Source organism: Podospora anserina, chromosome 3, assembly GCF_000226545.1.
Source record: "Podospora anserina S mat+ genomic DNA chromosome 3, supercontig 2".
NCBI classification, from domain to species: domain Eukaryota; kingdom Fungi; phylum Ascomycota; class Sordariomycetes; order Sordariales; family Podosporaceae; genus Podospora; species Podospora anserina.
The window spans coordinates 2,930,553-2,958,168 of record NW_001914856.1 but is presented as its reverse complement, the minus strand read 5'-3'; the positions used below and the strand labels follow the sequence as shown (position 1 = coordinate 2,958,168).

General features: G+C 53.8%; 11 protein-coding genes across 11 annotated transcripts; 6 read left to right on the top strand and 5 right to left on the bottom strand.

Moving 5' to 3' along the window:
* Window positions 1-213: 213 nt before the first annotated feature.
* On the top strand, window positions 214-2,297 carry PODANS_3_10312 (uncharacterized protein; the record flags this gene model as incomplete). The annotated part of the gene is made up of 5 exons (XM_001909810.1): window positions 214-500; window positions 556-915; window positions 979-1,231; window positions 1,291-1,672; window positions 1,735-2,297. 5 exons carry the CDS (start codon window positions 214-216, stop codon window positions 2,295-2,297), a joined length of 1,845 nt encoding a protein of 614 aa, XP_001909845.1.
* Window positions 2,298-3,021: 724 nt separating this feature from the next.
* On the bottom strand, window positions 3,022-6,672 carry PODANS_3_10310 (uncharacterized protein; the record flags this gene model as incomplete). Its single annotated transcript, XM_001909809.1, has 1 exon — window positions 3,022-6,672. The coding sequence occupies one exon, from the start codon at window positions 6,670-6,672 to the stop codon at window positions 3,022-3,024; it is 3,651 nt and encodes a 1,216-aa protein (XP_001909844.1).
* A 2,339-nt stretch (window positions 6,673-9,011) lies between these two features.
* On the top strand, window positions 9,012-9,894 carry PODANS_3_10300 (uncharacterized protein; the record flags this gene model as incomplete). Its single annotated transcript, XM_001909808.1, has 4 exons — window positions 9,012-9,073; window positions 9,141-9,230; window positions 9,357-9,598; window positions 9,863-9,894. 4 exons carry the CDS (start codon window positions 9,012-9,014, stop codon window positions 9,892-9,894), a joined length of 426 nt encoding a protein of 141 aa, XP_001909843.1.
* Window positions 9,895-12,013: 2,119 nt separating this feature from the next.
* Window positions 12,014-13,311, top strand: PODANS_3_10290 (uncharacterized protein; the record flags this gene model as incomplete). The annotated part of the gene is made up of 2 exons (XM_001909807.1): window positions 12,014-12,248; window positions 12,311-13,311. The coding sequence occupies 2 exons, from the start codon at window positions 12,014-12,016 to the stop codon at window positions 13,309-13,311; spliced, it is 1,236 nt and encodes a 411-aa protein (XP_001909842.1).
* A 1,053-nt stretch (window positions 13,312-14,364) lies between these two features.
* On the bottom strand, window positions 14,365-15,066 carry PODANS_3_10280 (uncharacterized protein; the record flags this gene model as incomplete). The annotated part of the gene is made up of 2 exons (XM_001909806.1): window positions 14,365-14,640; window positions 14,704-15,066. The coding sequence occupies 2 exons, from the start codon at window positions 15,064-15,066 to the stop codon at window positions 14,365-14,367; spliced, it is 639 nt and encodes a 212-aa protein (XP_001909841.1).
* A 435-nt stretch (window positions 15,067-15,501) lies between these two features.
* Window positions 15,502-16,183, top strand: PODANS_3_10270 (uncharacterized protein; the record flags this gene model as incomplete). Its single annotated transcript, XM_001909805.1, has 2 exons — window positions 15,502-15,570; window positions 15,653-16,183. The coding sequence occupies 2 exons, from the start codon at window positions 15,502-15,504 to the stop codon at window positions 16,181-16,183; spliced, it is 600 nt and encodes a 199-aa protein (XP_001909840.1).
* A 151-nt stretch (window positions 16,184-16,334) lies between these two features.
* Window positions 16,335-16,858, bottom strand: PODANS_3_10260 (uncharacterized protein; the record flags this gene model as incomplete). The annotated part of the gene is made up of 3 exons (XM_001909804.1): window positions 16,335-16,427; window positions 16,486-16,547; window positions 16,612-16,858. 3 exons carry the CDS (start codon window positions 16,856-16,858, stop codon window positions 16,335-16,337), a joined length of 402 nt encoding a protein of 133 aa, XP_001909839.1.
* A 706-nt stretch (window positions 16,859-17,564) lies between these two features.
* PODANS_3_10250 (uncharacterized protein) lies at window positions 17,565-21,118 on the top strand (the record flags this gene model as incomplete). The annotated part of the gene is made up of 5 exons (XM_001909803.1): window positions 17,565-17,686; window positions 17,806-17,837; window positions 17,894-17,944; window positions 17,997-20,878; window positions 20,939-21,118. 5 exons carry the CDS (start codon window positions 17,565-17,567, stop codon window positions 21,116-21,118), a joined length of 3,267 nt encoding a protein of 1,088 aa, XP_001909838.1.
* A 761-nt stretch (window positions 21,119-21,879) lies between these two features.
* PODANS_3_10245 (uncharacterized protein) lies at window positions 21,880-22,286 on the top strand (the record flags this gene model as incomplete). Its single annotated transcript, XM_001909802.1, has 2 exons — window positions 21,880-22,042; window positions 22,177-22,286. The coding sequence occupies 2 exons, from the start codon at window positions 21,880-21,882 to the stop codon at window positions 22,284-22,286; spliced, it is 273 nt and encodes a 90-aa protein (XP_001909837.1).
* Window positions 22,287-22,666: 380 nt separating this feature from the next.
* On the bottom strand, window positions 22,667-22,933 carry PODANS_3_10240 (uncharacterized protein; the record flags this gene model as incomplete). Its single annotated transcript, XM_001909801.1, has 1 exon — window positions 22,667-22,933. The coding sequence occupies one exon, from the start codon at window positions 22,931-22,933 to the stop codon at window positions 22,667-22,669; it is 267 nt and encodes an 88-aa protein (XP_001909836.1).
* A 742-nt stretch (window positions 22,934-23,675) lies between these two features.
* On the bottom strand, window positions 23,676-27,476 carry PODANS_3_10230 (uncharacterized protein; the record flags this gene model as incomplete). The annotated part of the gene is made up of 2 exons (XM_001909800.1): window positions 23,676-23,705; window positions 23,796-27,476. Coding segments are annotated over 2 exons (3,711 nt in total), but the record flags the coding sequence as incomplete, so codon positions are not given.
* Window positions 27,477-27,616: the final 140 nt, after the last annotated feature.

Genomic DNA, 27,616 nt, shown 5'->3' with positions numbered 1-27,616 from the left:
AAGAAAAAGCTTATTTGCACCCACTCAGCCCTGATGGCTGAACAAGATTTCCGATGGGCGAAACCCAAGACAAGGCTTGTTGTCCCAGTGCCTAGCACTCTTCTCAATCTTCAAATCTTTTTCCAAATTTCGAGCTTTTGTCACTTCCCTCTTCATCTTCAAACTGGTAGTTTCATCACATTTGTTGCCTGAAAAGCATTGCAAGTTCGAAGGATGGCCCCCCCTACTATCAATCCGACGACCATTGTCGCCGTCGACATGGGCACAACGTTTACCAGCATTGCCTGGGCCAGTAGTGCCAAACCGGATGAAGTTACGATCCTCCGAGAGTGGCCTACAGCCGACCTTTCAAACAAGCCCGGTGAGAAGCACCTTGAAGGGAAAGTCGATGGCATCAGGCATTACCAGAGAGTCCCGACCAAATTGTCCAAGACGGGCAAATGGGGCTTCGATGTCTCTGATGATACCCCCGCAGACCAGGTGATGGAGTGGTTCAAGCTGTGAGTCCCCTTCGACGACCTTGAGGATAGCGACCTAACCCAAGTCACAACGCAGCGGTCTTTATCCTTGGGCAAGGAGGCTTACACCTCGACAGCTTGAATTCATCAATGCCGGTCCAAGTCCAGAGTCGTTGGTCACCAAGTTTCTGACATCGCTCCTGGGGTATGCCAAGACAAAGATGAACTTCAAGTCTTTGCCCACTGACTTCGAGTACGTGGCCACTGTCCCAGCCAATTGGAACAATGACTCCAAGGAGAAGACCAGGACAGCTTTCCATACGGCCTTGAGGACGGCGGGTATGCCGAGCGGGACCATCCATCTCCTCTCGGAGCCTGAGGCTGCTGCTATCTATGCCATCAATGAGAAGGCTGAGCGCACTGCTGATACAGACACCAAGCTCGAGGTTGGCGATACGTACGTTTATTGCTCAGTGTGCAATAGGCCAACATGAACACGTGTGCTGATAAAGACTGGCAGATTCGTGATTATTGATGCGGGAGGCGGCACTGTGGACCTGGTCATTTACACCATCACCAACCTCAACCCCCTGAAGGTCAAGGAGGTTGGTCTCCGCGATGGCGATCTTGCCGGCTCCGCCCAGCTCAACATGAGATTCAGAGAGTACCTCCATAATAGATTCTGGTGTATTCCAGGGTACGCACTACTTTCGCGTAACATGCGTGAGAGACATATATCCCCCGCAATGGCCAAGTTTGAGTTTGAGGCAAGTGTTACTTTTTTTTTCCCCTTTCCCACTCGCCTTAGACTAATCCTCAAGTTCTACTACAGACCAAGCGCTGTTTCACCAAGTCCTCAGGGACCCACGAGTTCCCCCTCAACCTCATCCTCAACAACGAACAAGCCGGCGTCTACAATGACAAGATAAAGGTCAGCTCGGACCACCTCGAAGACATCTTCAGGCCCACCGTCGGCATCATTGTCAAAAAGGTGAATGAGCAACAGGACGCGTGCCCGACGAAGCCCATCAAGGCCTTCATCCTAGTAGGAGGCTTCGCCGGTTCTCCTTACCTCCGCGGCGAGATCAAGCAGGCGTACATATGGAGGAAGGACAGCCAGATGCGGACCGAAGTCCCCCTCATCACACCCACGGAGCCCGACCTGGCTGTCACCCGCGGCGCCATCATGAAGGGCCTCTCGCTCGTCGGCGACGGTTCCCTGACCAAAGTCCATGTCGTCAGTCGGAAGGACGCGCCACCACATGGGCGAGAGTAGGATCCAGCCGTTTGACACCAAGAAGCATACCAGTCTGGCGACCAAGACATTTCATGACGGGTATACCGGCATTCAGAGTGTCGACGCCATGGTTCGGTTTTTCCAGCGGGGCGACGACATGGAGGAGAGCAAGCCGTTCTCGTTTCCGTTCTATTATCGGCAGCGGGTGGAAAACGGGTGGTTTACAGAGTTGTAAGCTGCGATCATGGTGGATAGAAAAAAGGGGCGGGAGGCCATGTTGGAGAAGGATGAGACGCTGGGTACGCTGTGCACGCTCACTGCTGATGTGTCAAAGGTGCCCGAGGCGGAGAGGGTGCAGAAGAAGGGGGGACGGGAAGATGTACTATATCATAGAGGGTGACATCAAGGTTACTCGTGAGTATTGTCCTGGTCTTTTTTTTTTTTTTTTGCTTTTTTTTTTTTTTGCTTTTTTTTTTTTTTTTGCTTTTTTTTTTTTTTTTTTGCTTTTTTTTTTTTTTGCTTTTTTCTTTTTGCTTTTTTTTTTTTTGCTTTTTTTTTTTTGCTTTTTTTTTTTTTGCTTTTTTTTTTTTTTGCCGTGGTAATTGCGGTTTTTGCTAACAGCAGTACCCTACAGCTCGCTCCGCCGATATGGCGTATGTCTTCTATCTTCAGGGCAAGCGCTACGACGACATTGAGGTCAAGTACGAATACGCCTAAAGTTGAGGTTGGCGTTTGATGAGGTGGCTTCTTGCAGTTGGTGAGTGGAAGAGACTGGGATGGTGGGAAATAGGAAATGAAGGGGAGGCAGGGCGTTTTGGTGCTTTTTATTGCTTTTGGCTTTTGGATAGGGACTGAAGAGGGGTTCAGCGCTTCGAAACAGCGCTTCGAAACAGCGCTTTAACGAATAGGGTTCAGAAAAGTACAGTTACTTGGTAGCCATCGTCAATCGAAGCTGTGTCCTCCCTCAGCAGCGCTAGCTGTCTCAACGTTGACAAGAGTGTGTTTGAGTGCTTTCACAAAGATATCGCCCCTCGCGTGCCCCTCATCAACCGTGCCGGTGAACACAGATAGTGACCACAAGAGGTAGAGTGTGCTCTGTTGTGTATAAAATCCCAGGGCGATGCTCTTATATTATAATACGGTGGTGGACATCAAAATTGGTCCCCGCCCATTTATTGATACATGAATCCAAACAAAGCTTCATTATGAGCAAAAGTCTCGGGCCCAACGTCCACCATACGTTTTCTGCCTGGGTCTTGCTTTTCCCAGTGCCCCTTGTCTTTTCTCATATCCTGTGAGCGCATTGCTACCAAGAGATCTCCCCTTCTAGGCTCTCCCCATTCGCCTTCTCTTGGATCTCCCGTCATTATTCTCCGTCTCGGTCGCCGTCTGCTCATCCTGTTCCTCTGCACCAGACACGTCATCCTTGGAACCGCCATCGCCATGTTGCATCGCAACGCTAGCCTGCCTTGTGCTCGTCCCAGTAAACACACCCTCCGCCCCCGCAGCATGCCCACCACCGGGGGGCGCACTACGCTTCTCCGCCGAGCGCAACTCACTAACATGCTGCTCGACCTCGATAAACATGGCGCGGGCATCGTTGACAATCCCAAACTCGTCCACCTTGTACCCCACGACATTATCCTGGTGCGCACCAGCTTCCAATCCCTCAGAATCATCCTCCTGGGGTAGGAAAGCCGGGCCTGGTCCGTGCCACGGGTCGGGATTGTACATGATGCAGTTGGCAAAAATGTGAGAGAGCTCGCGGTCGAGCTGGCCAGAGTTGATGATGCTCTTTGGTGGGACAAGCTCTTCTGTCCGAGGGAGCCAGCAGCTACCGCCTGGGTCACCCCCCGGCAAAGCAGCGGCTGCTTGCGCGGCGGCCTTGTTCCCGTGGGCGATGGCACTGCGGATGGTTTTCAGGTCCTGGGGCTGTTTGATCACCTTATGATAGCCCGGTGCATCCTTCTCTCGGATGGGGGCAGCAAACATGTTGGCTGAGCGGTGGCCGACAATCGACTCCATGGCAGAGCCGCTGACCTTGTGGAAGGAGCGGGTCCAGAGGACGACATTGGGCATATTAGGCGGCATCGAATCATCACGGGATGCATCTGTCAGCTGTCGCCCCCTTGGGGATTGCACCGAGGCTGGCGTAGACTCGTCTCGTTTCCGCTTAGTTGAGCGTGCCGGATTCGGTCTGTTGGAGATACTCTCATCTGCTGCGGTGTCGCCAGTCTCGGTGGTTGGGCGCGGTGTCATGGCCTCATCCTTAATCTTGGGTGCATCCGGCTCATTTATGGGTAGCACCACCTCTTTGGTAGCCTTGACAGATGTATTCCTTAACCCGGACGCCACTGGAGAGGGAGAGGTTGCATCCCTGGTTGACTGAGGCACCCTTGATCTACCGGGCTTACCTGAGGAACTCGGGGTCTGTTTAGCTTGCGATTGCTCTGGTGCTTTCTGTGGTGACTCGTGGGGGGCGGCTGATGGCAAGGGCGCCGGTTCCAGAACGGGACTGATTGGTTCAGTCTGTGGACTAGGCTTCTCATCCCACCCAAACTGAAATTCAAGTCCACCCTTCGGCGTCGAAGGAGTGGATTCCGTCTTCCACCTTGTCATCCTAGCCGAAATGACGAAGGGCTGCTGTTGCATAACAGCCGGCGTCTGGGGGGCAGACGGCGCAGGCCCGAATCTAGCGGGTGGAACAGGCGTCGTTGTCGCAGGCGCACGTGGATGGATACGTTCCACTGGAGCAGGCCGGGGAGGGTGATATGGGGAACTGTATCCTCCATTTTGGGGGCCAGCTGGTGAGGATACAGCAGGAGGATGAGTAGCTTGGGGATATGGCGAAGGCGCTTGCAAGTGAGGCAGCGATTGTGGTCGTTGTTGAGAAGGAGCCGCCAGTCCTTGATTAGGTCGTGGCAGATGAATCCCTGATGCAGAGGCGGGCGAAGCAACGGCCGGGCTCCGTACTGAAGGAGGATGTGTGACAGCGCCATGTTGAGGGGCTTTAGGAGCATGCTGCTGAGGTTGAGTTGGGTGAGGGGACGACGGAACGGGATAGTTGTGGTATGGCCCAGGATGGAAAGGGGACTGCACCGTGTTATTCGGCCCTGGGCTCGAAACCGGCGGTGGCTGCCTGTTTGCTGCGTCTATAGCGGGCCGAACAGGTGTTGGTTGAAGAGGCACAAATTGACCCGTCGTATGAGTATGAGGGGGGTGCAAAACCTGCTGTGGCAACGGCCTGTTTGCTTGCCCTTGCAAAGGAGACGAGATCGGTGGTGGCCGTTGGGAAGCCACCATATGCGGAGGGGGAGAAAACACATTAGGACCGTGTTGTAATGGCGAGTTCATCGGGGGCCGAGCGCCAGAAGAGGGTTGATATGGGGGCTCCCATTTCAACTGTGACTGCGACGGCGGCATATGCGGGCTCGCTGGCAGAGGGCCCGGAGACTGATGTGCTCTCGCAACGCCATCTGGCCTCTGCAGGCCGTCTGCGGCAGGAGTTGGAGCAGGCGACTGGGACAATGGTTGGAAAGAGGCCACCCCTTGTGGTGCTTGGAGAACTTGCGGCGATCCACCGAGCGACTTTGACGGCTCTGAAGGTCGGGCAGAAGGACCCCTTGAGACGTCGGGATGGCCAAGCTGTGGTGAACGAGTGGTGGGCTGGTGATTCAAGGTGGGAGGACGAGGGGCCGGACCTGCTTTATCGAGAGAAGCATGCTGGGAATGTGGAGAGCCAAGTCCGTTTCTGACATCCTGACGGGGTGCAAGATGTGGGAGCAGAGGCTGCAGTGGCCGCAACGGTGGTTGTGGTTGCTGCGATTGCTGTGACTGCTGGACGTGTGGCAATGGGTTTGGTTGCTGCAATGGCTGGACTTGCTGTGGCGGTTGTCCTTGAGCCATATGTTGAGCTGGCTGTCCTTGATGCAGCTGCTGTGGGGGTTGTCCCTGTCCCGGTAGCCGTTGCCCTTGTTGGAGACCTTGCTGTGCTTGCTGTGGCAGCTGCCCTTGCTGCACATGTGTTTGCTGTGGTACATGTCCATGCTGTGGCGGCTGTGCTTGATGCAGTGTCTGTGGTGATTGCAGTGGTAGCTGCAGCTGTTGCAGCTGGGGTAACTGTGGTGGTTGAGGGGGTTGCGGCGGTTGCGATAGCTGAGACACTTGAGGCACATGGGGCTGTGGCGTCAGCTGCTGTGGCCGCTGTAAAGGCTGTTGCATAGACTGCTGCAAATTCTGTTGTTGATGCTGTTGCTGGGGATGTTGTTGAAGGTGTTGCCGGGGCTGGGATTGCGCGTGGTGTGGTAGCTGAGACTGCGGTAACTGAGACTGCGGTAGCTGTGGTGATGGTTTGGGCGAGGCCTTTGGAGACGGATGGATGCCATTGACGACCGCCGGGCCTGGCTTCGGTTTGATATCACCAACTCCATTCACTTGTACCCCTTTATCCTCGATGGCCTCTTCCTTTTGCTGTTTGGCCTCCTCGCTAGCTTGTGATTCGGCCAGTTGGAGCTGCTCTAGCTCTGCCTCTGTCTTTCTGTATGCTTCCTCCAGATGATCGATCTCTTGAACAGCGCTCTCGATGTAGGAGTCGAACACCTTGTCGTAGGCTTGCTGCACCTTATCGATGTGCTGGTGAACATCCTTCCAGCTCGGTAGCGGAAGAGTATCAAGCCTTCTCTTCTTGGAGGCAGGAGAGAGAGGGCCATCTGGCCCAGGCATGCTGCCGACATGATCGGCCCGGATCTCTTGACCAACAAGATACAGAAAGACCTTCTGCAGAGCCTCGGGGCTCAACCTTTGGGCATCGAAGGTCGGCTGCCTCTTGAGGCCGCTGTTGTCCCGCAGAACATTGGAGATCTGTGGAAAGGCAGCGGGGTCGATGCCAAACTTGTTGACACCTCGGAAGAGGAACACGAGCTCGAGCGATGTGAAGGACGATACTGGGAATGTCGTCGGGTTCGCCGGAGTATTCATGCCCCAGACTCCACCCGGTGGGGGGCCCAAGGAGTTGTCACGCCTCTGGGGGAGAAGATGTACAGGCGCCACGATCTGTGGTTACGGACAAGGTCAGCGATGCAATGCTCTGATCTGCTCTGTAGAAGCTTCCATCGCGCGTCACCATACGCGTGGGTGCGCCAAGACTATCTAGACTCACCGGCAGCCTGAGCTCAAGGCTCTGGGTATCGAAGATAGCGATTATGTGGGTTAAATGGCCAACTTGATTGGGGAAGCGTGCAGCCGTCGAGGTTCTTGTCTGCGGGTCTTGGCTGGTGGTGTTGTCGTGGTTGTGTCGCTGAAGATGATTTTTCCGGTCGCGACAGGACAATCACGTGAGTTGGCGGTTGGTGTCGTGGATTGTCTTGATTCTTGATGCGGTTGAGCGCTGTGATGCCGTGTATTGGTGGTGCAATCAAAAGACTTGAGGCGCGCTGAGGGGAATCCAATTCAGAACTCGCCGCACCAGACGGGAAGCCAAGGCCGGGCTCAGGCTGTCACGTGGGTGAATAAGTGCACTGATAAAACTCGAAAGCCGGTATGTAACCCTAACCTTGAACATACACCCATCCCAAGTTTGTGGCTGAAGAAGAGTTTTAAGCGTCAGATGTGCAGTGGAATGTTTTTAAACAGGTTCCGTACTTCTATACCATAGCTGCATTTTTGGCTCATCTATCCTGAAGTCAGCGCTATTCACTCGACATTGAATTATGTACTTGAGATAGCCTTGATCCTTGCTCTCCTGATAAGATAAGATCAGAACGTCATTGCAACACTTCCTGGTTCCCACCCACAGTTAGACTTTCCCCATCAATTTGCCCGGAGCTACTGTCCTTTTTCGGGCTGTCAAACAAGGAAATGGTAGACCAACTTCAGCCATGAGCCCATGCAGTCAGGAAAGATGTTCAAGTTTAGACACGCCAGGCGGTAGAGCCCATTAAACAATGTCAAATTGACTACATTGCCCACTGCCAGTGACCAAGTTCTTTACCCCCACCAACGTAAAGCACATCAAGGCTACAAAGACACACTTCAAGGCGAAGTACGTTTCCGACTACGGACTGGAACACTGGGCCTCCTGCCCTCTACAAGAGTTTCCTAGCAATTTTTGAAGCGGTTGTGATCATGATCGCATCAAGTCGAATGCTGGTCTGTGCTTTCAAGCTCTCAGGGGGAATACTTCCACCCCTGAAATCTTGGCATGAGGGTGCTGAGATGTACGTGATAGAAGGGTTTATAGTGTAGTCCACGCAAATAAACCTCGTGAGATTCTGTGTAGAAGGAGCTACAAGTTCATACTGAGTCACCGAGTTCCCATATTTCTGAATGGTCAACCTAGCTGGTCATTTGGAATGGAATGATGACTGTGGACAGGTCATGCGCCGAACCAGTTGTTAGAGACCTCGCAGTAATTGTTAGTGCCCTCGCCTTGGTATCAAACAAATCGTATCTCGTTCCCATTATTGCCTAATGCAGCGCCCAGCAGCTCAAACTCGGCCGACCCGTGATGTTCTCTTGTGGCCAAAAAGGATGATCCTGTGAATACAAAGTATATATGCTGCATCAGATGTTAAGAAATGAAAAATTCATGCGCCCATGAGCACAAATCGCTCTCAAAGTTATGCTAATCTCACAGTGGGGCTTCGTGGAGATGATCCAAATCTCAGCGATCCCACAAACATTTGCCGCCCACTCGTCGAGAGACACATTACAGACGCCTCTTGGCGCAGCGTTGTTTTATTAAGGAAGAGAAAAACCACTCGGAATGACCGCATCGCGGAGACACTCGCCGGATATGAATTGCCGTGCCAGTTTCCATCAAGATCAAGGCAGCCTGTCGGTTCCTCAGTGAGGTGTTGAGTCAGGAGGGACAGCAACACCTCGTCATCTGGACGGATCTAGATAGCAACAAAGGTCAATGCCGGGGAGACGACACCCATCACGTTTCCGATATCACCTCTTCTTTATTCCGACATGCTTTGGATCTCCAGACACTCATTGCATTGTCCATGCGGCACTAAACCCCTGGCTATCGGCGCGACCATCCCAAATTAGGCTTTTGGGCTGGTGACACACTTGGGTCGCAGTGCACAGCACAAGGCCACTAAACCCCCCTGCCGCTTGCCAGCCAGCTGGGACCCTTTAATTATGAACGGGACTTGCCTTGAAACTGGCAACCTCGCTCGACTCGACCTTCGACTCGACTCGATCCCGACCCAGCACCTCATCGTTCTTCGACCTCGGCCATCTTGTCTCCCCGTTCCCAACGGCTTTTCTCCAACCGTCACACCGTTTTATCCCTCACAACTGTCGCCAAAATGTCTCCCACTGACGAAGAGCTCGACCGCGACTGGAAGCCCAATGGCCGCCGCCCGCAATCGTGCGTTTCTCCCTAATGCCCGCCGATCGAAGGGTCCAAAACTGACAGCTGTTGCCCAATTATGCAGGACTATTGCCAAAGTGTTTTCGGAAGAGCTCATGAACATTTTCCGCATCGACAACAGTGTTGCAGACCTCGACGAGCAGGTCGATAAACGGTCAGTCGCAGGCAGCTCTCCCTGAACCCCACCAGGAGCTTGGGCGTTGCGCGCGCAATGCAGCAAGCACCTCAACCCCTCACGATGCCGAAGTTCTGGACACTGACAGACGGCACCCACCTTTAGGAAGAAGGAGATTGACAGCCAGACTTCGGAGCTCGAGGCCCTCGAGCGGCGCATTCGTGAGATGGAAGAGCGGTTGAAGGGAGGCAAGCCACAGACGGGTGCTGGCGACAGCTCGAGGACAGCAGCCTCGGCGACCGAGAAAGACCAACACAAGTATGGCGGAGGCAGCCGCCCAGGAACAGCGCGGCAAGGCCAGCAGGCCGTTCCGGGAGCTCTCCCGCCCACACCTGTGGAAAGCGAAGGTGAATATCGCCATCTCGTCCTCCGTCCTCATCACCACCATCCCCGATCGACTGGAGCCGCGGCAGCACCAGGCTATGCGCACGCACAATCGCAAACGCACCTGCACGGGTACCCCTCTGCGGCACCTGCGCGAGGTTCCATGCCTCATCCTCATGTCCCTGCGCCAGTCGGAGGGGATGCCGACTCGATCAAATCCTTGACCGCGTCGTCCATGTCCTCGAGTACAACATTTGCTGACTATGTTATTGTTCCCGACCTTTCAGACGGTGACCGTGAAAGACGACAGGATTCCTAGATTGTCTCTCCCCCTTGCGTTTCTTGTTTTCCACCTCATGCGAGCATCACGGCCATCATCACTTTTTTACGCGACGACCATATCATACACGCCATACAGCCACACATATATCATCGATGATGACATTTTTCCACCACGCATAATACCCTCTTACTGACCGCGACGCCATACCACGCCACGTACGCTGCCCAGCCACATTTCTAATAATACCCCTATTTTCACCAATTTCTCGCCGGCATTTTGACTTGCTTCATCCTCGACCTTAGCACACGAGCAGCTGCAGCCCTGACGTTTTACTCCACGCGCCCATGTGGAGAAGGCGTATGCACGCCAAGCTCGCCTTGTTTCCTCGTTTCCCCGCCGTCCAAACCTCCATCTGCCCGCCGACTTCTCTTGACTGCACTTTTGTTTATTCTCCCTTGGTAGCTCTTCTCCTCTTGTTCTTTTTTGGGGCATTCTCTTCGCAATAATTTGGATGAACTTGGGTTTTTACACAACCTCTGGGTATCGATTTGACTGCAGAATAATGACACGAGGAACGAAACTATAGGGGAGATGAAGACGGTGTGCAAGGGAATATGGATCAGATAAGTATACATGGTGATATATCTGGTTCGGGAGGGTGGGCAGACGATGGGAGGGACGGGGGAAAAGAGGAGAGAGTGTTGAGGTCAGGATAGGGGAAGAGAGAGGACATATTGTACATAGACGCATATCTCACATTGCAGCAGCAAGCATGTCGGCATCATGGAAAGTTGTCTTTGCACTACTTACTGGAAAGTAAACTACCACAACGAATAACTATGAAAAAATCATGCATTTTTCCGGTGTTGTGCACAACTCTCAGGATGTTCAGCTATATCCACATGGGTGACACCCGAGTCTCTCCTTTTTGGGCTGAGTGCAGGTCATGTGTGAGTTTTGTTATGTGTGTGTGTGTTCTGTGTTTCCAGTGCCAGATGGGCAATGGACTGCGAGTATCCAATCATCTGGGTTTTAGGTGGTCGGGATTCTCCGTTCTTTTCTTTTTGTGCTTCGTGTGATGGGTTCTGCAAGTATCCAGGAGTTTGGATTGAGGAAGTTAAGGTATCCCGGGCGAGGTTTGTAGTGTACAGAGAGGCTTGCGGTGGAAACGAGTGGTGGGCACGACAGCGGATGGACACGTCTTGCTGCTGAGGTCTTTTCTGTGAGATGGGGAGAGGTAGGTAATGTAATGTACATGCGGGTAAGCGGTCGGTGGGGGGGGGATGGGGGCGTGTTGGCAACGTGTAGTGAAGGTGAGTCGTGGAAATAATGTGGATGGCCGGTTTTTGTGGAAGGGTCCTGGATGGGGATGGAGGTGAGGTTTGACACAGAGGCGGGACGACCTGAGGGTGACACGGGGAGAATTGGTTATAAATTTTTGGTTTCGAAGGACGAGGGGGGACTGAGACAGAGGGAAATAAAGGGGTTGATGGGGGATGGGATGACCTTGGATGGGCAGAGAGACCTCGGAGGAGAAGATTTTTCGAGTGTTTCCAAGGCGGCTCGAGGTCGGAGGGGGATCCAAAGGCGCGAGGGAGAGGGTGTGATTGGTAAGGGGGAGCGTTTGCGAGAAAGAGAGAATGGTTACAGGAACACAATAAACAACATGACGACGCTGACCGACCCCACATGAGGCAGTGGAGGTTCTTTTTTGATCCCATTATGTTGCTCCAAAATAAGCATTGTTGAGCGGTGGATGGTCCCCTCACCTTCAGTGGTGCCTTCCTCCTGTGACACATGGCCAGGGATCTCAGTTATTTCCACGCTCCGCTTGCTTGCATCTTTCGACCGTTTCCACGCATCCCAGATTCTTTATTTCCTTACCTTAGGTAGGTACGCCCTGTCGGTAGCCGCCGGGGAAGAGCAACCTCACTCAACCTGTGACACCTGTCTGCCATCGTCAACCTGGCACGGCTCCTGACCGACAGCACCACATCGCACCACTCTTTTTTTATTTATTCACCTGCCTTTCAATAAAACAAGACTCGTTCGCTCCCTCACGACTTTTTCTTTTTCTTTTACCAGTCACTCTCTCTTTTTCTTCATTTATTTTTCACTCGATCCCCATTCCCGCTCCCTTTTGGGCATCGATACGATGGCCACCTTATTCTTTATGCTCTTGATGAGCATTTTTTCGACTTTCATTCATGCCATTCCTACCTCGGCCGGCCAGAAAGTGACGAAAAGGTCGGTTACTGTCGACCTGCCCCGAAATCCTGGGTATGCTCCCAATGGCCGTCTGCAGTATTCTCGCGCTCTCAAGAAATGGGGTGTGCCTATGGATGACGAGCTGGATGATGCGACAAACAGTTTCAGAGGAGGAGGAGAAAGTAAGTTGAAACAAACTCCCCCCTTCATGAAGAAGGTATCTTGACTAACCCGTGTCGATTAGCGGGCGATGTCAACGCGGAGAGCATCATGGGTGATCGCGAATACCTCAGCCGAGTCGGATTCGGAACACCCTTCCAGTACCTCAACGTCGACCTCGACACCGGCAGCGCCGACGTCTGGGTCTACTCCTCCGAGACCAAGACCAAGACGCGCCGCGAAGACATCTTTGAGTTGGAAAAGTCGTCCACCGCCGAGCTCGTGAACGGAAGCGAGTGGAGGATCACCTACGGCGACAGTAGTTACGCCTGGGGCCACGTCTATCACGACAGCATCGACATTGGGGGAATCCCTCTTCACAACGCGGTGGTTCAATCCGCTGTGGACGTCTCCCAATCGCTCTCCTCGGACAAGGACATTGACGGCATTTTTGGTTTGGCGTATGACCTCCACAGCCAGGTCAGACCCAAGCAGCCTACCGTTCTTTCAACCCTCAAAAGTCACCTCGACAAACCGGTCTTCACAGCTGACTTGCGGTACCAATCAGACGAAGGAGCCTACACGTTTGGTTACATCGACCACCACCGACACATTGGGGAGATCAATTACACGCCCCTCCTGCCCAATTCGACCTTTTGGGAGTTTAACTTTACGGGTCTGCATGTTGTCGGACATAACTATTGGTACATCTCCCAGTGGCGGGTGATTGCCGACACGGGCACGACGCTCATGTTGTTGTCTCCGGATATTGTGAACATGTACTACGACGCGGTGCCCAACGCGACTTCGGACAGGTCTTTTGGGGGGCTGTGGCACTACCCTTGCAATACCACGCTGCCGGATTTCGAGATTGGGTTTGCGAATGGGTGGGTGGCGAGGGTTCCTGGGAGGTATATGAATTATACCACGTATGATGATTTGCCGGGGCGGTGTATGGGGGGTTTGCAGCCTTTCATGAGTGAGGAGTTTGGGATTTTGGGGGATATCTTTCTGAAGGCAGTGTATGCTGTTTTTGATATCGGGGGTGGGAAGGTAGGGTTTGCGGATAAGGATTTGGGGTTGTAAGGGGGAGAGGTAATAATGGGAAGGGGGGAGTGTAGGGGATTTGGGAATGGACATGGGTGGTATTTGGGACTGAGATGGAGGATTTGTCTTTTTATGTCACTGGGAGGTAGAACGGGGGGCGGAGTTGGCGGCTCAATTTGGTCCCTGCTAATTATATGCCATGTTTTGTCTGAGATGTTTTGTTCATGCCTTCGTGAAGGGGTTCCTTGTGCACTTGAGAAGATATATTGGCAGTTCTACAAAGACGCTGAGTTGCGGAAGCTCAGCTGTTAGCTACTCTACAGAATTACGATACCAGTGAGCGTGGTACTGGCCTCCAAGTATCTGGCTAGTTTGTCTGTTTTTGACACAGAACTCAACTCTCTCTCCTGAATATTCATTTTCTTGGCCCTGCTGAGCTATCTGTTGTGCTGCTGTTGCTACTGGTGGCCGAGAAAGTTGTGCTATCCGTCTCGGAGCTCGAGCTGATCGAGGTGGACAACGGTGTAGTCTTCGCCTCTGGCTCCAGAAGGACAGCGTTCTCGCGCTTAAGGACAGGTGTTCGGGGCATGTGGGGTGAGGCTTCCATTGTGTGTGTCTGTGACTTTGAAATGAAACGTGTGGGTTTGTATTTGAGTTGTCCCCCCTCTGCAAAACGCCTTCATGTTGAGCCTAGACTGTTGTGTTCTGTTTGTCCCCGAGCCAGCAAACATTTTATGGTTTTGGGCATCAGTTTGGCAGCACATAGCACCGAAGTCACCCGCAGAAGTATCATGTGGCGTTTGCAAGGACGAATGATGATTTGACCAAGCTGAACTGGCAATGACGCACTTGAGAGTTTGAACAAAGCACTGAATGTCCCTACGGACGAAACTGTTGATTTGGGCATTTCCCTCATCAATTGCCATATCATACACTATTGTACAAAACATTGACTACCTCGTGATCCTAACTGCTGCTCCAACAACACCAGAGGTAGCTAACATGAATAAAGCCAGTCAAAACACGCTGACATGCCTGCAGTCATCCCCTATTCATAAAATCGTCAAAATGCTCACACACCAACTAACGATGCTAATGAGGCTGTTCGCCATATTGACCGATCGACATACTAATATCGACACCGATCTCCTTTTTGAAAAGCTCGGACAAGGTGGTGCCGTCCCTCAGGTACACCCAGTCTCCGGCCGCGGTGTCCTGCTTCTCATGTTGACCTTCACCAAGGACGACGTAATCGTAACGCTTGGGGCCCGACATGGGAGACGAGAGCCAGATTTGCTTGTTGGGGGGCTGCTTGTTGATCACATAGGTGCCGGTGTCTTGGCCAAAGTCTACGGTCATGACACCAGCCTGGAGATTGCGTGTTAGTGCTGTGTTGGATGTAACATATGGGAGAGATCGGAAGCAACGCACAGAGTACTCAACATCCATCTCACTTCTCCTCTCGGCTAGGTCCTCGAGGTGATACAAGAGCCTGTCCATATACTCATCGGCCAGGGCATGGTACTCTGAGTCTGTGATTTCAGCTGGGGTCCGGATGGGCTTCGGGGTCTCCTCCTTTGGAGTGACATCCTGATTGTCCGGGGTGATGCCCTGGTGGTGGGTGGCCGAGCTCTTGGAAATGAAGCGGGCGGAGAGGGCAGAGGCCCGTGGCAATGCTGGGACGAAAGTGGAAGCTGCTGAAAGGCTGGGAAGAGTGGCGCGCGAGGCACGAGTCGTCTGGATGCCACGGCTGGCCACCACACGGGCAAGCTTGGCGAGACCTGAGCGAACCATTGCAGGTGATTGTATGGTGAGTGTTTGCTGTGTGGAAGAGATGAGATACACGAACCGCCAAAGAGCGAGTTGCTGATAACTGCTTATACCAAAGAATAAGCACAGTCACCAATGCAAACAACGAAGATGGTGAGCTTGAAGTTAATGAAGTGAGATGGGAGCCAGGATCAATTCGAGCTTGGTTCCATGACATTGACAGGACGGGAGCTTTGAGCCTTGAGAGGCAGCTACCCCACATTTTCCTTTAAACCCGCTCGCGGCAGGCAGGACCAGGCCAATAGTACGATAACCGAGAGCCAGGCGCACGGTCCGCTGGGCTATCAAGGTCCCTGGCTAGCTGGCACGCTTCACGTCATCCCCCACCAGCCAACGCAGGAACATTGCAAAACGCATCAGTCGCAAGAAACCACGTACCGCACCACAATCACACAAGCCATGATCAACGCATTCCTAGTCTTCAACGGCCAAGGCCAGCCTCGCCTAACAAAGTTCTACACCCAACTGGTAATTATGTTTTCTCCTCTATTTCTTCCAGCCCAACCGGCCTTGCCAACCCCACTAACCTCTGCATCTTTTGTTGCTTTAGGAAACCTCCATCCAGCAACGGCTCATCTCCGAGATCTTCACCTTGGTTTCCAACCGCGCCCCCGGATCCTGCAACTTCCTGCCTTTGCCACCCTTACTGGCCGCCTCAGGCACCTCCTCGTCCTCCTCCTCGGCCACAGAACAGAATGATGTCCCCTCCCTCGTAACCTACCGTCACTACGCTACACTCTATTTCATTGTCATTTCAACATCCACCGAGTCCCCACTGGCACTAATCGATCTTATTCAAGTCTATGTTGAGGCGCTGGACAGATTATTTGAGAACGTCTGTGAGCTGGACTTGATCTTCAACTTTGAGACGCTACATGCTACACTGGGCGAGATGATCGTGGGCGGCGTGGTAATAGAGACGAATATGGAGCGCATTGTTGCGGGTGTAAGGGCACAAGGAGCAGTGGCCAAGAGGCCGGTCAATGAGGGATCAAGGGGTGGCGGAGGAGCAGGACTGGGAGCTATGGCTGCTGCTGGATTCCAGGGAATGGGTGGGAACTTTGTCTGGCATGGCAGGTGATATTCTCCATGACACCCAAAAGACAGACGAGAACCAAGCATCAATATGTTGGTATACAAACGGCCGCCATTTATTGCAGGGTATTCCGACGCCAGAACTCCGGATGATGAGAACACTATAATACAGGTAGGAGGGTGTTGGAACCAAGAGTCTAAGGTCTCTTGGGCTTGGGCTGCTGGGCAGGTTCCAGCGTTCTTGTATCTTCGGTAAAGGAGCCGAAGAATCCCCAAAATGACTCCCGAATCTTTTGAGAGGCTGTTAGAAGGATGGAGCAGGAGGGAAAGGTGGGATAGATGGCTTACTCCGCCATAAGGATTCGGCATTTCCTTCCAATCCATAAAGAGGGCCGTATATACAAGCACAACTACAGAGAGGCCAATTAATACAATATCACTTGGCAACACGGGCATATAAGGAGAGCTACCCACATGTGATTGTAAAGTATTGCGCCAACCGCACGCCCTTATCCCACCCTGGTCGGAGGGTAGCCATCTTAAGCCTCCTTTTGTACTTCTTCTCAAACCTGAGCTGCTGCTGCGGGGACATGGTCATCATGTCAGGTGGCCAGACTTTCTTGAGCTTCGTTTTGGGTACTTCGGTTGCGGCTTTGGCTGCGGATTCGAGTATTTGCGGTTTGGGCGCCTGTGCAAGGCGTCTGATGAGTGTGGGGAACATGGTGGGCTGCGCGATATGTCTGAGCTGTGAAAACGGGGGAGCTATCGAAGACAAGACTTGGATGGAATTGACTCCAAGACTGACGATGACCGTTATAAAATGCCAAGAGAAATAATTGCCCTGACGGCAAAGCTGGGTTGAACTGTGGCTAGAATCCCGGTAGAAGCCACAGCTAACCCCTGCCCGCCACAGTTGTTTGGTGGGTTATTCCCCACTCTGATTTTTGAATTAACCCCGCGTTGCGCTCTTGCCCCTCCATTCCATGGTGCCGTACCGTCGCCAGCCGGACAGCGGAGTCATCCGCCAAAATTTCCCCTGCCTACGAGAGCGTGTGTGAGGTTCCCGTGTCCCTGACTCAAAACAAGTCCAAGGTGTGTAGTCCCCTGCCTGTTGCCGCTGTTGCGAAATCGGGCCCCCGGTTTATTTCTGCCCCCAAGAAACCGTTCCCTTTCATACCACCACTTACACATATCCAATTCTAGCAAGCCGGTGCGAACGAACGATTCGGAGTTTTGCGACAACAACCACAGTATGGCCGACACCACTCTGCCCAAGGCCATGGAGACCTTGGCTGTCTCCTCCAAGACCAAGGAGCTCAGGGGTACCGAGAAGAGAGATACCCTTATTGAGATTGAAAAGGTGCGCCTTCCACCTGAGACAAATACACCTATCAGGAGGCTATGGGAGCTGGGCTAACTCACGGCCAATGCGCCTTGATCTGCAGAGATACCAGCAAAAGTGGGAGGAGGACCATGTGTTCGAGGTCGATGCGCCATCTATCGACGAGTTTCCCCTGGAGTCCATCACCGCCGATGAGCTGCGCGAGAAGTACGTTCAACTTTCTGGAATAAAGAGGCAGATATCAGATTGGAAGGAGAGGGGGGATTTCAGACCTGGAAAGGAGTTTGCGCATGGTTTGGGATATGGACACTAATACAGCTCGACAGGTTCCCCAAGTTCTTTGGTACAATCGCATACCGTATGTTTGTTCCCGGACTGGCATATACATGGACTGTTCACTGACTGATCGTATAGCTTATATGAACGGCCGTCTCCACGCTGGCCATGCTTTCAGCTTCAGCAAGAGTACGAAACCTCTAATATCCAACTCAGCGCATTGCGTACTAACCTTGCATAGTCGAGTTCCATGCCGGTTACGCCAGGATGCAGGGCAAGCGTACCCTGTTCCCCCTCGGTTACCACTGCACCGGTCTTCCCATCAAGGCCTCCGCCGACAAGCTCGTGAAGGAAGTCCAAATGTTCGGTCGTGATTTCGAGAACTACAAGGAGGAGGACGAGGTTGAGGAGGCTCCTGTCGCTGCCAAGGGGCCAAAGGACGACTTGTCCAAGTTCAATGCCAAGAAGGGCAAGGCCGCGGCGAAGACCGTCAAGGCCAAGTATCAGTTCCAGATCCTCAACTCTGTCGGCATTCCGCTGGAGGAGATTCACCACTTTGCCGACCCTCAGTACTGGCTCCAGTTCTTCCCACCAGAGTGCAAGAAGGATCTCACCAACTTTGGTGCCCGTATCGACTGGAGACGTCAGTTCGTAACGACCGATGCGAACCCCTACTACGATGCCTTCGTCAGGTGGCAAATGGTCCGCTTGAAGGAGCTCGAGAAGATCAAGTTCGGCAAGCGTTACACAATCTACTCCATCAAGGACGGCCAGCCCTGCATGGACCACGACCGAAGTGAAGGTGAGGGTGTCCTCCCTCAGGAGTACACTGCTCTCAAGCTCAAGGTCGTTGAGTGGGCTCCCAAGGCCGCCGAGGCTGTCAAAGGCAAGATTCCCGAGGACGCCAAGGTGTACCTTGTGCCTGCTACCCTCAGAGCCGAGACCATGTATGGTCAAACCTGCTGCTTTGTCGGCCCCAGCATCACCTACGGTTTGTATAAGGCTTCTGAAAAGGAGTACTTTGTCATCACCGAGCGTGCTGCCAGAAACATGGCGTACCAGGGCATCTTCGAGAAGGAGGGCGTTCCTGAAAAGGCCGCCGATGTCTTGGGCTCTGACCTTATCGGAACCGTCGTAAATGCTCCTCTGTCTTTCCACAAGGAGGTTCGCGTTTTGCCCATGGAGTCTGTCCTTGCTACCAAGGGTACCGGTGTGGTCACATCCGTGCCGTCCGACTCCCCAGATGATTATGCTATGGTTACTGAGCTTGCCAAGAAGGCCGACTTCTACGGCATCAAGAAGGAGTGGGCTGAGTTGGAGATTATCCCCATCATTCAGACCCCTACCTCCGATCTTCTGGCTCCCTACCTCGTTAAGAAGCTCAAGATTGCCTCTCCCAAGGATGCCAAGCAGCTTCTGGAGGCCAAGGAGCTTGCGTACAAGGAGGGTTTCTACCAGGGTGTCATGAAGGTCGGCGAGTTTGCCGGCGAGAAGGTTGAGGCTGCCAAGCCCAAGGTCAGAGAGCAGCTGATCAAGGCTGGTGAGGCTTTTGCCTACTCCGAGCCCGAGAACAAGGTGGTGTCCAGATCTGGTGATGAGTGCACTGTTGCTCTCATGGACCAGTGGTACATTGACTATGGCGAGGACTCATGGCGCACTATTGCCTATGACTATGTCGAGAATAAGGATGGCAAGGGTCTCGAGACCTACTCTCCTGACACTCAGCATGCCTTCAAGGGAGTGCTTAACTGGCTGAAACAGTGGGCTTGCGCGAGAACCTATGGCCTGGGCTCCAAGCTTCCTTGGGATCCCACCTTCCTTGTGGAGAGTTTGAGTGATTCTACGATCTACATGGCCTACTACACTCTTGTGCCATGGCTTCACACCGACTTGTTCGGCCGCGAGCAGGGCAAGGGCAAGATTGCCCCTGAGCAGATGATTGATGAGGTCTGGGACTATGTCTTTGCCAGGACACAGTTGACTGATGAGCTTGTTACCAAGTCCGGTATCCCCAAGGAGACCCTTCAGGGGATGCGCAGAGATTTCGAGTACTTCTACCCTCTTGACCTCCGTGTCAGCGGTAAGGACTTGATTCCCAACCATCTCACCTTCTGGCTCTACAATCACATCGCCCTCTTCCCCCGCGAGTTCTGGCCCAAGTCGGTCCGTGCCAACGGCCATCTCCAGCTCAACGGTGCCAAGATGGCCAAGTCCACTGGCAACTTCATGACTTTGGATGACGTCGTCAAGAAGTACGGTGCCGATGCCGCCCGTGTGGCTCTTGCCGATGCTGGCGATACCATTGCCGACTCCAACTTCGTCGAGGATGTTGCCGACAACACCATTCTCCGATTCTACACCAACAAGGAGTGGATCGAGGAGACTGTCAAGGACGAGAGTCTGAGAACTGGTGAGCTCAACGACTTCCAGGACGTCTTGTTCGACAACGAGATGAACGCCCTGGTTGCTGAGGCCAAGAAGCACTACGAGGAGACCTCGTACAAGCTTGCCCTCAAGGCCGGCCACTACGACTTCCTCAACGCCCGTGACACCTACCGTGAGGCCTGTACCGCTGCCGGTATTCCTCTTCACAAGGACCTCGTGTTCAAGTACATCAGACTCCAGGCTCTTCTGCTCACCCCCATTGCCCCCCACTGGGCCGACTTCGTCTGGCAAGAGATTCTCGGCGAGAAGACTTCCATCCAGTTCGCGAGGTGGCCTGACGTGCCTGCTTCGGACGCTGGCCTCACGGCGGCCCGCGAGTACGTCCGCCAGACGTCCTCCAACATCAACTCTGCTGAGGCTTCTCAGCTCAAGAAGATGGCCAAGGGCAGACAAAGTGACTTTGACCCCAAGAAGCCCAAGAAGCTCACAATTTTCTTGACTGAGGACTTCCCCACGTGGCAGGCCAAGTACATTGAGCTGCTGAAGGAGGTCTGGGATCCGGCTACCAACAGCCAAAAGATTGACGACAAGGAGCTCAACGGCCGCATCGGCAAGATGGGCGAGATGAAGAAGGCTATGCCTTTTGTGCAGGCCCTGAAGAAGCGTCTGAGAGATGGCGAGCCTGCCAGCGCTGTGCTGGAGCGCAAGCTGGCGTTTGATGAGAAGAAGACTCTTTTGGTGAGTAAACCCTCGTTCTGCCTAGGAAGAAAGATAAGGTAACTAACAATTCATTTCTAGGCCATGGTCCCAGGTCTCAAGCGCGCTGCCGGTCTCGAGTCAGTCCAGATCGTTGCCGTGCAGGAGGGAAGCAAGCAGGGCAAGGACCTGACTGCCAATAGTGCGGAGGTGGAGGTCACTGCTCCTGTTGCCGAAGCTGCCCTGCCCGGCCAGCCAAGCTTCTTCTTTACCAACGTATAGGTGTAGGCGGGAGTAAGAAAAAATGGTAAAATGGGAAATGAAAAGGAGTCATATTCCAGCGCTATGACGGGGTTCAGCGTCTCAAGTTTCTTTGGTCGCGGCATTGCCTAGGATAGGTTATAAAAGAGACTCGCTTTGACAATTTTCTTATCCAGATTTTGGAAGAAGGGTGTGCGTCTGATGACGAGTTCTGGATTTGAATGTGGTAAGGGGTCAAAGACACCGCTTGACATCACAGCTATATCACAGGCTGTTCTCCCTGCGAGCTGCGGAAGCTTGGAGTTATTAGTGCCGGAGCTGACCCCCGCGAGGCAAGTCTTGGGAGAGGCAAGTCTTGGGAATTCCTCGTGCTGCATGCGCTCTATCGACTTGGATGCGAGGGAAGGGAAACGGAGTCTTTCCGACTGTCAAATATCAGGGATTTTATTTCCAAAACTGTCAGACTTGACAGGGATATGTCCAACTCATAACGGAAGCATGATGTTTTCTCCCTCTACTCACAATCTGCAGTCTTCGGATGATATCTCCCATTCCATCGCTATGAATCATCACCTACCCTTTCTTTCCCCTCTCCTCAAATACCTTTCGTCCCCTAGTCCCCTCACTGATCTATTCTCTTCTTCCTTGACATCTTCACTCACTCTGTGTCTGTAATAAATATCCCCAATCTTTTTTTACTCAAAAATATCCTCTTGATACCCCTAGATACCCAAACCCAAACCCAACCCAACCCAACCCAACACCCTCCCCGACTCAACAAAATGCACTTCACCTCCTCCGGACTCGTCGCTCTCGGCGCCGCAGCCCTCGTGTCAGGTCAAACAACCACGACGAGCACCGAAACCGGCTCCGTCTCCACCATCACCTCGGCGACGACCGTTTTCCCGTCTTCCACGACGACCACCGCCACGCCGGCTGTTACCAGTCTGTTGCCCTTTCCCCTTTCCTCCTTGCCCTTTTCTTCTCGGGTTTCGTTGCCCACTGTTGTTGTCACCATCTTCCCCACAAGATATGAGCTCGCCGTTGAGAGACCCAAGCTGACGGTAGAAAAACAATAGCAACCGCCTCTGTCGTCCCTACCAACGCGGCGGGTAGCAACGTTGCTGGGCTGGAGGGGCCTCTGGCGGGGCTGGTCGTGTTTGCTGTTATGGCTGTGGGGTTGGTGTGAATTTGAGGCAATGCTGGTGGTGGTAGTTGTGATGGTAGTGAGATGGGGAAGGGATCGTCGTGGTGATGATAGCGGCAGTAGTAGTGATGGAAGGGGTTGTAATGTATTGTACATAAGGACATGTGAAGGAATCAGATGTTGAAGAATTTGTACCACAACCAATTCTAATTCCCAACACTTTTTCGTCATCACTGAGTTCTCGAATTTTGCTGGGACAAGTTTGTTGCCACCGACCATATAACAAAAGCCTCGAAATTGTTCTGCTCGCCTCGCGGGTTTCGATCGGTGAAGTCTCCTCCGTTCGTTCGCTCGATCGCCCCTGTCACCTATCCACCAGCCCAAATCTCTCAGCTTTACTATCCTTCTGTTTTCCCAGCCCTCTAAGCAGAAACAGCCACCGCCTTCCCCCCTTCAACCCCCTTCCCTCCTCCCCCGGGCAAATCCTCCACCTCAAAAATAACCCTAATCATCAAGCTGCAACTCGGACAGACAGCAATGTCCGCCCCGTCCTGCAAGTCGCAAAGCGCAATCTCAAACTTGTCGCCGCAAGGACACGGGTAGTGGTACGTCTGCAGCGCCTCGTCAAACGTCATGTCCTCGATCTCGACCTCGTCGTAGATGGAGAGCTGCTCGTCGTCGTCGGCCATTTTGTCTCCCTCGCTTTCGTCGCGGTGAAAAGGTTGTTGTTGTTCTTGGGTCCTTTGGTTGCGGCAAACAAACAAAAAAAGTTTTGGAGGGGCAAAAAGATGATGACTTTGTAAATACTAACCCCTGCCGCTTGGAATCGGTCTTGGCGCGGGGTAGACATTCTGTGGCATCTCATTGGATCCACCTCCCATAACAGCCAGCCCCACACAAATCACTCACATACAACCAACATTCACCATGGTAACCACAAGAAACGGGGCAGCAACTCAAGGGAAGAAAAAGACCAAACACGGATAAGTTAGGATATACACTTAACTACGCTACAGAAGGTAAAGTATACACTGCAGAAAGAAATCCCCCAACAGTACCTCGACAGGCACAGATAGTACAAGATATAGAGAGAAGTGAAGAGACAATGAATTAAGCATTAAGGAAAAACGTGTGTTTAGAGAGAGAGTGATGTATCCAGCTAATGCAGCGCAAAAATGGCCAGCAGGACAGAGAGTAGTGGTGGTGATGGAACGACATCTTGTTCCAACAAGAGAAAATGGGTAGAAAAGACAAAGGAAAAGGTATCACTCATCATCAAAGACAGACAACCAACTGACAGCCACCCAACCAAATAACCAACGAATCCTCCCTCTGCATCCGCCCCTCCCCCCTCGCTCCTTTCCCCATCAAGATCGCAACAAGATCCAAGAGAAAATCTCTCATCGGAACTACTCCAACTGCGAAATGTGCCTAAGACTGACTGGCAAGATAATTCGCAGCCTAAAAGAAAAGAAAGAAAACCTTTGGTCAGCCTCACGTCCTCACCCTCCTGCTCTGAGAAGGAAATCCATTCTTGGTCTTGCTGCTTACCCTCTCCAAATTGTTATCATACTTCTCCAGCGCCGCTAGCGCATCCGTCCGGGAGTACCCCATACTCGTGAGGTTCTTCAGGATCGGATCATCGTGCTCCCCCTCCTCCGTCAGCGTCCTCCCAGCAGCCGGCCTTGCCGGAGCCTCCTTGGCGTTTTCGTTGCCACTGGCCAGCGTCACTGACGATGCAGTGGGGGTCTCATCTAGACCGGCAAAAATGGCATCCCAGTCGTGGGCATCACCCTTGGCTTTGCCAGGGCCCGAAGCAGACGCGGGACCAGCCGTGCTGTTGGCGGCCGAAGTGGTCGATAGTGAGGCGAAGTCGAAGCTGCTCTCACCACCAAAGGCTCCGCTGGTGGCGGCCGAGTCGCTCTTGGGCTGGCTTGGCGGCGGGCTGCTGTCAAAGACGGGGTTGAAGTCGTCGAGACCGGACCGGGAGATGTTGGCAAAGTCATCGTCGGCGGAACCCTCCTTGGCATCCTCGAGACCCTCGAAATCGTCATCAAGATCGTCAAACGCACCCTTGGGCGCAGGAGCAGTCGCAGTGCTCGGGCGGTTGTTCGTTGCAGCGGCAGCAGGCTGGGCTGCGAGAGCTGAGCCAAAGATGTCGTCTACATTCGAGCTGGAGAGCTTGGTCAGGTTAGTGGACGAGGCCGTAGTGGCGGCGGCAGGTTTCTCGCTGCAAATAATGTCAGTCTCTGTGTAATAATGAAGGGTGGGCTGGAGCGAAAACGAGACTAAACGACGTTGGTCGTACCTCGCAGCTTGCTGCTCAGGAGCTGGGCTCTGGGAGGATCCCGCGGCCACAGCAGCGTCTGGTGCAGACTTGGTGGTGATAGTTGGGGAGGCAGATCGAGACTCGATGCTCTTCTCGACCGGCTTGGTGGCCGGCGAAACTGGCGCAAAGTCATCGTCGAACCCGCCGCGCTCACTCTCACTGTCCGACTCGTCGTCACGCTCGAGTTCCGAGATGGGAGGGAATTCGTTGTTGAAGGTTGAGAATGCCTTGGTCGCATCCGCGCCCGACGAGGCGGGAGCGGCAGCCTTGGCCTGCTTGAAGCTGGCAAAGGCCGACTCAAAGTCCTCCTTGGCCTTTTGTTGGTCCACGGCGAAGGGGTCCACGTTACCACTGGTGGCGGGACGCTGGATCGTCTCTTCGGGAACAGAACCAAAGACGTTGGAAGGCTTATCCGAAGCGACCGAGGGGGCTCTTGGCCGGTCGGAGCCCGAGCCAGAGGCAAAGCTCTGTCCCGTCTTGAGAGCCTCAATAGGCGAAGCAGCCCTGATGGGTTGGGACTCCTGGTGAGTCTCGGGGCGGCTCAAGGCCGGCGAAGCCTGGCGGGAGGTGCTCAGGGAGTCGGTGGGTTCGGGAAATGGCAGAAAGGTAGAGTTGATCTGCCTAGGTTCCGGGACTGTAGGTGAGTCGGTCGCGACGGTGGCTTGGCGGCTAACATTAGGGCTGCTCGAGCCAGGTGTCGCAAATGATCCGCTGCCAGTGGAGGTTCCGGTGAATTGTGCTGGAATAGCACTGGCGGGCTGAGGAGGAGGGGTGCTCGTATCACGGACGTTCAGACTGGGCCCAAAGACATCATCGAAGCTCTGGTTGCTAAAGGACCGAATGGGGGGCGAGGCAAAAGCCCCGGTGATATCGGTGCTTCCCGTCCTCCGGAAGAAAGGGTTATTAGCGCTCGTGGTGGAAAGGGCCGGGCTTCCGACTTGAGCCAAACCAGGCGAACTGCTGTTGGCCTGGCGGGCAAGCTCCTCGTTGCTCTTGGTGAGCTCCTCCACCTCCGTCTTCAGCTTGTCCCGTTCACCCTCGTTGGTGGCGAGCTGCTTCTTGTTGATAGCGACAAGCCCCTTTTGCTGTCTGGCCTCGGACTTGAGCTTCTCGACCTGAGGCTTCAGCTGCGCAATCTCGGCATTCACTGCCCGGATCCGCTCCTTAAGGCTTGCGTTTTCCTGTTGATCCGCCTGCAGGGCCGCCACAACGGTTCGGTGCTGGTTCTGGATGTCTTGATAGCTAGCATCAATCATGGCAAACTCGGTCTGGAGCTTCTTGGTCTCATTCTTGGAGGCGGTAAGCTGCGTCTCGAGCGACCGGACATCCTGCGCTTCCTTCTCGTACATGGCGCGCAGCTGAGCCAGACGCTGCTCAAAGTTCTTCTTCTGGATGCTGGACTGGCTGAGCTCATTCTGGGTAGCCGCACGTTGACCCTGCACATCCTGCACTTGCTTGGTCAAAGAACCAATCTGGTTGGACAGGTTGGCAAGCTCAGTAGTCTCGCTCGACAAGTTCTTGCTAACCTCGGGCTCGGCATCACCAAGCAGGTCGTCTTCAAAGGAGGGAGCAGGAGGTCTCATCGGGAGACTAGTCACGGAACCTGCAGCGGACGCATTGGAGCCACCGGTAGGCTGTGTGGTAAGGCCGCGGCCAAAGGAAGAGGACGGAACAAAAGGCTTGAATGTCGAGGTGTTGGGAGACGGTCTGGCTGGTGACGTAGGGGCAACAGGGCTCATGCTAGTAGCAAAGGGATCACCACCAGCCGATCCGCCTGTAGCCAAAGCCACCTGAGCTGGCGCTGGCGGCTGAGGATCATCCAGCCCAAACAAGTCTTCGAGCGCAGATGGCTTTGGCTGAGGTCGTGGGGGTGCGTCAAAAGCTGAAGCGCCGGTGGCTGTTGGGGGTCTAACAACCTGCGCCCGCATGCTCGGTGGGATGAGGTTGGCGGGGAGGGTGGTCGGCAAAGTATGGGCGCCTGGCTTGGTGCGTTGCTGTCGGATAAGATACATGGCGACGGCGAACTCGTCCCTGGTCAAGCGGCCCGCAGAGTTGATATCGGCCAGATCCCAAATCTGGGCCAGAGCATCCTCGGAAAGATTGGACTGACTGAAAAACCCGACAGCTTCTTCACCAGTAATGAATCCCTTCTTTGACTTGTCGAGCTCCTCGTACAGTTGATCAAACCGAGCCTTGTCCTGTGGAGTAACCAGCCAGTCTCCAGTCGTTTGCGCAACAATCGGGGGGCGGCCAAGGGGACTTCCGGTGCGCATCTGCTGCAAGGGCGCTGGGCCGGTGAGCTGTCGTGGGACGGCCGAGATGGGTGGTGTAGCCGTTGTGGGGGACTGTTGTCTGGGGATGCTTGCGCCAAGCGGTGCACGGCGAGTGGCCGCCTCGTAAAGGGCCGCAGGCAGGATGTTGGGCAAGCCGCGCAACGCGCCAGTCTTCATGGAAGAAAGCAAGTGCATGGCGATAACGAATTCGGTCAAGACGAGGGCGCCGCGCTGTTCGGTGTCGGCAAGCATCCAGATACGACCCAGGACCTCGTTGGGAAGACCAGATTTCTCAAAGATTTGCTTGGCCTGGTCTCCAGGAAGCATACCGCCAGCCTGAAGAGGCTGTCTCTCGAACAAGCCAGCATACTGGGCAACCTTCTCCGGAGTCAGCGGTGGGATGCGAATGGGACCTGGGGCGCCCGTGGCCTGGGCCTGAACCGCGGGCGGCGGTGGAATAGGGGCAGGGGTCGGTGTGAAGCCATCGAATCGTGGAATAGGACCTTGCTGAAGAGCCAGCTCGGGAGTTGGTTCCCGGCCGGCCTGTGCATGCCCAATGAGCCTCAAGACGATGCCAAACCCAGCCGGGGTGAGGAAGCCTCTGTTTTCTTTATCCGCAATCTGCCAAATCTGTAGAAATATCACAAAACAAGAGTGTCAGCGTTGTTGGTGAGGTCACAATATCGGCTGGTGGGGATGCAGCCCCTGAAACACGAACCTCGCCCAAGATTCTCGAATCTAGCCTTGTCTTCTCAAAGAATTTGACAGCA